The sequence below is a fragment of the Mustela lutreola genome, chromosome 1 (genome assembly GCF_030435805.1).
Source record: "Mustela lutreola isolate mMusLut2 chromosome 1, mMusLut2.pri, whole genome shotgun sequence".
NCBI classification, from domain to species: Eukaryota; Metazoa; Chordata; class Mammalia; order Carnivora; family Mustelidae; genus Mustela; species Mustela lutreola.
In genome coordinates this window covers 262,081,062-262,090,318 of record NC_081290.1, presented here as the reverse complement: position 1 = coordinate 262,090,318, position 9,257 = coordinate 262,081,062, and the positions used below count along the sequence as shown (strand labels likewise).

At 37.7% G+C, this 9,257-nt stretch overlaps 1 protein-coding gene across 1 annotated transcript; it reads left to right on the top strand.

Annotated features, from left to right (window-relative positions):
• The first annotated feature begins 1,872 nt into the window (after positions 1-1,872).
• Positions 1,873-2,810, top strand: LOC131822113 (eukaryotic translation initiation factor 4E type 2-like). The gene has a single exon (XM_059158507.1). The coding sequence runs from the start codon at positions 1,879-1,881 to the stop codon at positions 2,614-2,616; it is 738 nt and encodes a 245-aa protein (XP_059014490.1). The 5' UTR covers positions 1,873-1,878; the 3' UTR covers positions 2,617-2,810.
• Positions 2,811-9,257: the final 6,447 nt, after the last annotated feature.

Genomic DNA, 9,257 nt, shown 5'->3' with positions numbered 1-9,257 from the left:
TTTGTTGGGTATTTGGAGGAGGATAGTACATGATATGGCTTCATTTTTCTATCTTTATCAAGAAGTTCCATACTTTGCCTTCAGCATAGGGAACTTAAACTCAAATACTAGAGTCTAAAAAATAGCATATAAAAAAGAAATGGGCTGTATGGACCTGTAGGGAAGAGAGGTCCCAGAATTTGTCTAGAGAAGCAGTTACTACTCTTCTTGTTCCTATAAAATGTTTTGTAGGGACATGCAATGAGGTCTCAGGATTTTTAAAGAAAAGCTAGAAATCATATTTTTAAAATTTTTTTATTGAAAAATCTTGCAATAAAATCTTGCAATAAATCTTGCATCTTGCAGTAAAAGAAATTTTTTATTAACATATAATGTATTATTAGCCCCAGGGGTACAGGTCTGTAAATCGCCAGGTTTATACACTTTATTTTTTTTTTTAAGTAAATCTCTTTCTTTTTAAATGTTGGCTACTAACTAAAAAGAAAAAAAAATTCTGAGGGCAAAAATAAATATTGGCAACCTGGATGTAGCTGTCATACTACCAGTACCTTTTAGAGAATCACTTCATGGAGGGCTCAGCCAGTCCTCTGGTGCTATTGTAAGTCAGAGCAGAATTTTTACTTGAGTATTCTGAAGCAGTTCAACAAACAAATGAGCAAGTCATTAGCAATATTGATTTCCAAAAGCATTAGTACAATCTCTTCAAACTAATGAGGAAAAATACTTGTCTGTTAAAAGTTTTATAACCAGTTAAGCAGTTAGTTAAGAGGAGGGCAAAGGGGCACTTGGGTGGCTCAGTGTGTTAAGTGCCTGCTTTCAGCTCAGATCATGAAGCCAGGGTCTGGGATGGAGCCCAATTTGGGCTCCATGCTCAGTGGAGAGTCTGCTTCTCCCTCTCGTTCTGCCCCTCCCCTCCATGCTCTCTCACTCACTCTCCCTCAAATAAATGAGAAAATAAAATCTTTTTTTTTTAAGTGAGGGCAAAATTAAGACTGCCTTTTCTATTGGTTTTTAATATTTTTAGTTACCTTTAATGTTATGAAATTTTACCATGTTTTTTAAGCATAAAAGTACCAAGAGAAAATACATTGCAGACTCTAAACTATTGAAAGACATGTTTCAGTAAGAAGAAAATCAAACTCCTATCAAGGATGTGAGAGTGATGATGATCACAAGACTGGAAGACATGCCAATAAATTTAACTAATTATCTGTTAATTTAAAATTGCATTTTGTGTATTTTAGAAGGTCAAAGTAGAACTCAGTCAATACAAACAAGGTAAGGATTTGCAATAATTAGGTTTATCCTGTGCTAAGTTCTGAGTCTTGGTATGAAAGGGTAGACATATAATGTGTTGACGAACTTTAGAATTTCTTAGAAAACAACCTTCAGTTACATATGTGTGGCAAGTTAAAATTCCATTCAACATATTTTTTGTTTCTGGTGAAGTTGGCTTTCTTTTGAAATAACAATACTTCTCTAAATTGTTACCATTGGGTTTGGTTATTTGACTTATGCAGCCATTGAAATATAATTGGGAATAATATGTGTTATGGTCAAATGGAAGTTTTCAGAGCTTTTACCAAGGATTCAGTGTGAACCTCACCATGATCTTTTTTCTTGTGCCTCCAGACTGGGGTTGTCAGATAAAACACAGGATATCCAATCCAATTTGAATTTCAGATAAACAACAAATCGGAAACCATTGTTAGTATAAATGTGCCCCATGCAATATTTGTGACATACATACACTAAAACTGTTGCTCATTGATTATCTGAAATTCAAAGGTAACTGAAATAAATACCCCTCACAAAAATTAAGCTCAAAATGCATTACAGACTTAAATATAAAATGCAAAGCTATAGGGCGGTGAGAAGATGAACAACAAGTTCGATGTATTGAAAGATGATGACAGTGGGGACCATGATCAGAATGAAGAAAACAGCACACAGAAAGATGGTGTGAAGGAAAAAATGGAACGAGACAAGAATCAGGGCAGCAGTAAGAGGAAGGCTGTTGTGCCTGGACCAGCAGAGCATCCCCTGCAGTACAACTATACTTTCTGGTACTCCAGAAGGACCCCTGGCCGTCCCACCAGCTCACAGAGCTATGAACAGAATATCAAACAGATTGGCACCTTTGCCTCCGTGGAGCAGTTCTGGAGGTTTTATAGCCACATGGTACGTCCCGGGGACCTGACAGGCCACAGTGACTTCCATCTCTTCAAAGAAGGAATTAAACCCATGTGGGAGGATGATGCAAATAAAAATGGTGGCAAGTGGATTATTCAGCTGTGGAAGGGCTTGGCGTCCCGTTGCTGGGAGAATCTTATCCTGGCCATGTTGGGGGAACAGTTCATGGTTGGGGAGGAGATCTGTGGGGCTGTGGTCTCTGTCCAGTTTCAGGAGGACATTATTTCAATATGGAATAAGACTGCCAGTGACCAAGCAACCACAGCCCGAATCCGGGATATGCTTCGGCAAGTGCTTAATCTACCTCCCAACACCATTATGGAGTACAAAACCCACACCGACGGCATCAAAATGCCAGGCAGGCTAGGCCCCCAAAGGCTCCTTTTTCAAAACCTCTGGAAGCCGCGGTTGAATGTGCCATGACCCTCTCCCTCTCTGGATGGCACCATCATTGAAGCTGGCATCACCGGAGTCTCTTGTTCTGTTGGCGTGCTACCTGGAAGATCCTTCTGTCCTGGACATGAGGAATTGGAAGAGCATTTTATGTTTTAAGAACAGACTGACACGCAGCAGCTACAACAACAGCTGAGATCATTTAATAAATGGTGCTAAACTAAACAAAAAAAAAAAAAAGCAAAACTATAAAACTCTTAAAAAATAAAAGAGGAGAAAACCTAGATGATCTTGTATATGACAATGACTTTTTTAGAACAAAAGATATAATCCATGGAAGAAATAATTCATAAACTGAACTGCATTAAAATTTAAAACCTCTGCACCGCAAAAGACGATGTCAAGAGGATGAGAAAACGAGCCACAGAGTGGGAGAAAATATTTGCAAGAGACACATCTGATAAAGAACTATATCTAAAACTAAAAAGCAAGAGAACAAATAACCTGATTTTAAAATGGGCCAAAGACCTTAACAAACATCTTACTAAAGAAGATAAACAAATGGCAAATAAACATATGAAAAGATACCCCACGTCATATGTCACCAAATACAAATTAAAACAAGATACCCCTACATATCTATTAGAATGACCAAAGTTCAGAATACTGACAACATCAAATGCTGGTAAGGATGTGGAGCAACAGGAACTCTCAATCTTTGCCAATGGAAATGCAAAATGGTACAGCCACTTTGGAGAACAGTTTGGTGATTTCTTACGAAATCAGCATATTCTTAGCATATGCTCCAGTAATTGTGATGCCAAAAATGAACCCTAAAGTCAACTCTAGGCTTTGAGTAATTGTGGTATGTCAGTGTAGGTTCATCAGGTAGAACAACTCTATCACTCTAGGGAGGATGTCAATGGTGGAGAACGCTATGTATGGAGTAGGGATGAGGAATGAGGAGTAGAAAAGAAATTTATGTCTTTTTTGTGAAGTTTGCTGTGACCTTAACACTGCTTTTAAAAAAAATTAGGTCTTTATTTTTTTAAAAAAGTCAAGTCATGTACTAAGTATAGAGCACTGCAATGTATGTAGAAAAATATGGTCCATATCTACAGAATATTAAATATTCTTGCAAAACAATAAGAAAAATAATAAATTCAAAGAAATGGGGCAAGAATATCCAGAGGCAATTTTCAGGTAAGAACAACTGCAAAGACAATAAATATGTGAAAATGGCACAACCTCATGAACTTTTGTGGAACACAAATGCTAATAATAATGAGATACTATTTCACAAGCATTACATCTATAAAAATTCAGAATTATGGTAATGCCAAGTATTTGTAAGGACAGGGAACAGTGGTAACACTCATGCCTGCTCTTGGGGAGCTAAACTGATATCATTGCTTTGGAAGACATCTTGGCAGTACTTGGAGCATCAAAGGTGCTCTTACTCTCCAGTATACCATGCTGAAGAAATTCCAATGCGTACTTAAGGAGGCATGTGCAAGAATGTTTATTGCAACTTTTTTGTGAGAGCAACAGTTTGGAAATTATTTAAATATCTATCAACCAAAGAATGTGTAAATTGCAATCTAAGTATATAATAGAATACTATTCAGCACTTAAAATGAAGATGAATGAGCAGCACTTACCAATACTGATAAAAGATAAGTTATGGAATGACAGTGTAAGGCCATCTGCATAAAATTTTTAAATGTGCAAAACTTCTGCTTCTAGCTTAGGGATAAAAACATAGATAGCAAGAGTAGCAAATGGATGAATGGATAAAGAAGATATGGTCCATATATACAATGGAGTATTATGTCTCCATCAGAAAGGATGAATACCCAATTTTTGTATCAATATGGATGGGACTGGAGGAGATTATGCTGAGTGAAATAAGTCAAGCAGAGAGAATCAATTATCACATGGTTTCAGTTAGTTGTGGAGCATAAAGAATAACACAATAGACATGGGGAGATGGAGAAAAGAAGTGAGTTGGGGGAAATTAAAGGGGGAGATGAAACATGAGAGACTGTGGACTCTGAGAAACAAACTGAGGGTTTTGGAGAAGGGCAAGTGTAAGCCTGGTGGTGGGTATTAAGGAGGGCACGCATTGCATGAGCACTGGGTGTGGTGCATAAACAATGAATTCTGGAACACTGAAAATAAAATAAAATAAAATGGAAAAAAAAAAGAGTAGCAAATGAAGCAGGGGAAATCAGGAGAATGCTTATCTCCCTGGAACAAAGGAAGAAATTAGGACGGGGTTCCGCCTGTTATTTGTTGCTGTAAACTATTTCTCAAAAAAAAATTTTTTTTTCAGAAGGAAAAGTAAAATCAAGACTTTTAACGGCAATCATCTCTGGGTGTGTGAGTTTATTTTGTGCTTGTTATTCTAGGATTTCTTTCTCTTTTTTTGTCTCTGTTGTCCAAAAGGGCGATCTTCTCCTGAATAGGAAATAATTGGGCTTTTTCTCTACCTGAATATTGTGGACGTGTGTGTCTGTGTGCATATGTGTGATATAGCACACTGTCCTCCAGTAACAGTAATGGCAGTTACAACTGGAGAAATTTTTTCTCCATCAATCATCAAGAACGTTCAGTGGAAAGGTGATTTTTCTGGACTATGCTGATGGTAATCTCACAAAAGTCTTGGCATGTGTGGAATGACCTCACCCACGGTGGTTTCCAGGGTTTGGATGGGAACCAGTTTCTGGCTATTTCACCATCTTCGGAGAAGTGAGAGGTGTTGCTTCAGGGACACTCGGTCAGCACTGCATCTCCCGAGAGGCCCTGCCCTGCCATGCAATCTTTTCTGAAACTAATGAGATCAGCAGCTTTTCACGAAACCATGAGTCATCCCTATCGGTGAGGATTTCCAGGAGCCTGAAGAGTGCCTTGAAGGGCAGGCTTCACCAGATGTGCTCGTATCCCCAGCCCTTCTCCTAATGCCAAGCCCGGCATCCAGCCCATGACCAACGGTCACAAGGTCACCAAGCGCCTGAAACACTACTGGGCTTCAGGTAAGGACCTGTAAAATTAATGCAATTCCAATTACAATGCCAGTTGGACTGTTTTTCAGGAACTTGATGATCTGATATTTATGTTGGCCCACAAGTAATCAAAACATCATTAATTTTAAGACATATTAGAAGACCAGTAATAAAAACAGCATGGTATTTGTTCAGAAGGAGACAAATAAGGCTATGGAAGAGAAATTATATAGACTGATAATAGAGAGACAGATGATAGACTTATTGATAAATTCATAAAGACACTTCATTAATAAATGGCATTGGGAAACTAGAAAACAGATTATTATGGGAAACAAATCAAAGCTAGACTCCGTCTAACTTCATAAATAACAGTAGATCCTAGATGAACTAAAGACCCAAATGGGAGCGGTAAAACAATAAAATAAATAGACTTTTAAAATGCAGAATATCTTTGTAACCTGAGAGTTGGAGATGGAGAAGGATGGGAACATGGCAGATAATAAAACTTCCAGAATACACATGCTATGGCAAAAAGAGGAAGGAAGGAAGGGAGGAAGGAAGGAGAAAGGAAGGATTTGACTGTAGCAAAATCAAGAACTTTTGTTCATAGAAGGACACCATGAACAAAAGTAATAGGTAAGTGATGGAACTTGCAGTCTCTGAAGCCAAAACCAATAAAATTTTCAAGGAAACTCATTATAAGACAATAGCCTTAATAGAAAAAATAGGCAGAGGGTATAAAAAGGCAACCTACAGAAGAGGAAACAAAAGGTTACTTAGTATTTGAAAGACTCAAAATTATGAGTGACCAGGAAAAGCAATGTAGGAAAAGTTATCACTTCACACCAAATACTTCTTCCCAAAGCTGGACGTTGGCAGACTGGGTGGGGACCAGGAACCACTAGAATCTTCATGTGCACTGTGGGAACCTTTCCCAGCGATTCCATTCCCAGGTATATATCTCAGATGATTTTTTAACCTAGTCCCAGAAGAGCCCAGGTACCATAATATTCATTGCTGTGTGATTGCAGCAGTGACAGAGCCTTTGAGACAACTAGCAGGTCCCTCAGTAAAAGAGGAGAGAGGGTAATTATGGGAGAGACTTACCCTGGGGCACTGTGTAGCAATGAGAAGCAAGGAATTCGGTGTAATGACAGTAACATGAAGAGGCTTTTTTAAAAAAACGTTATACTTAGTATTAAAAAAATTAAAAATGGAACGAGATATATAATGGAATAGAAATTATATAACATTGAAAAAAGCACAAAAAAACACATTTGAAGAACATATATTTAAAAAAAAATTAAATGTGTACCCTAACAACAAACACATTAAGTAGAATAGAATGGTTGCCCATAAAAGTGGGACTGAAAATAAAATACAATAAATAAGTAAGTAAAACCAGAAAGAGATGTTTAGGGGACCACTAATAATTGTGTTCAACAAACTGCAGAGTGTGATTAGCTCATCACTAAAGCTATCCTTACCAAGGGCTCATAGTCTCATAGGGAAAATGATACTACAAAAGTCAGACATTTTTTATGCATTAAGGAATTCAAGTGACAAAGAGAAGATGTTTATTATACAGATGTTCCAATCAAGCCAGGTGGACTGTGATGAAACCATATTACAGAATATATTAGAAAATAATATGGAATGGCCATCTTTTTTTTTTTTTTAAAGATTAAACTCCCTAGACTTCTCCTTTTGGGAGTATGTAATGGCACAGTTCATTCTGAAAATCTGAGCAGAATTATGTGAGGCAACCCATCACAAATGCATGTGTAGGGATGCATGGGTTTGCATTAAGGGTACTGTGTTCACTGCAATTCTCATCAGCACTTTGGACTATGCATTGATAATTAGGGACAGCAAGATGAACATAGCTATTGTATGTAATATCAATAAGCCATTTATTATGCATATCTGTCTATGTTCCTAGATTTTAAGATGACCCTGTAGAAGTACAAAGTACTAGCATACAAATGAACATTTCCTCCTGCCCTATTCTCTCCCCACCCCCGCAACCTGCCGAGAATTCCTCCCCCATCATCACTGAAACATTGAAATAACAGAAATGCTCAAGGACAACTCGATTTCTCCCCCATGAGTTGTTTTGCTGTATCCTAGGGATTTGTCTCATCTGCTCTGCAAGCACTGTTTCATTTAATGAAGTCCACACCTCTACCAACCCTTTTGGAATTCAGAATGATCATTGCTGACGATGGCAGGTCACACATGGACAAAAGTATACAATAACATATTTCTGCAAAACTGATCGGGTGCGGGTGTAGAGCTTTGTAGAGGTATAATGCGTAATCCTGGTATAAAACTACTAAATTTCATCTATGCTAATTGATTGTAAGATACTCCATTATTTTATGTGTCATTAAGTAAGAAAAAACACTGTCAGTTACGCTATGGCATAATGGCATCCTTTAAAAAAACAATGCGTGTGCAGCAGCCTGGAGAGCCAGGATTTACACGCCAGCTCTTCTGTTTCTAGCTGGGTGGCTATGAACACACCAGCTAACGTCTCTAAGCCTCAGTGTCAGCTCTTATAACAGGATCACCATAACAGTACCGGTTAATAGGGCTTGTGCGGGGATTAAATGAGATTGTGAATGCAAAGTATTTACATCATATCTAGCACATACTAGCCCTCAATTCTTAAAATATATTAGCAATTTTAGGATTAACAGAAAGTTTGTAATAGTATGGAATGTTCTCATGGCATAATGATAATAAAAAAGCAAGATATAAAATTACTATTATTTAATCTCAACAATATTCTTTTTCTTAAAGATTTTATTTATTTATTTGACAGAAAGAGACACAGCGAGAGGGAGCACATATGCAGGGGAAGTGGAAGAGGGAGAAGCAGGCTTCCCGCCGAGCAGGGAGCCTGATGCGGGGCTCGATCCTAGGACCCTGGAATCATGACCCGAGCCAAAGGCAGATGCTTAACCAATGAGCCACCCAGGCACCCCAATCTCAACATATTCAAAAGAATTAAAGCATAGAAAAAATGCTGCAGCAAAATATATGAATATTAGCATGTGTTAACATATATAACACGCATTTGAAGCAAAACTGTGAATTACTCTTTTTTCTTTATTCTTTTCTTATTTTTCTAACTTTATTCTTTTCTTATTTTCCTAACTTCTTTCTTATTTCCTAACTTTATTTCCTAACCTTATTTCTTCTTTCTTATTTACTAACTTCTTTCTTGTTTTCCTAACTTTATTCTTATTTTCCTAACTTCTCTATGATAGTCATTTTAATGACTATACAAACAAAAAAATTTTGACTATATTTCGACTTACTCCTAGATATTTCTTTCACACTTGAAAGCTTCTTTTCACACATTTGCCACTGAATGAGTAAGGAAATGCTCTTACTGTTTAGTCAACAAATGTACCTACTGAGCATCTGTCCTAAGACTTCTCCTTCCAGCCCAAGAAGGACGCTGCTAATCGGGCACAGCCCCTGTGATTCTCCCCGTGAATCCTAACTGAGATGACAGTCCTTCTCAGTACAATCTGCCAGCCCTTTCTTTCCAATCAAATGAAAGAGCACTGTGGGGGAAAGGTATCTCTGGTCTCATGCGTCATTCCTCCCCCAGGATATTGACATCTTAACTGTTGCCATATTTCATCACTA

What these genes read in the sequence shown, in the direction of transcription:
- LOC131822113 (XM_059158507.1), top strand. Translation starts at nt 1,879, where the DNA reads ATGAACAACAAGTTCGATGTATTGAAAGATGATGACAGTGGGGACCAT.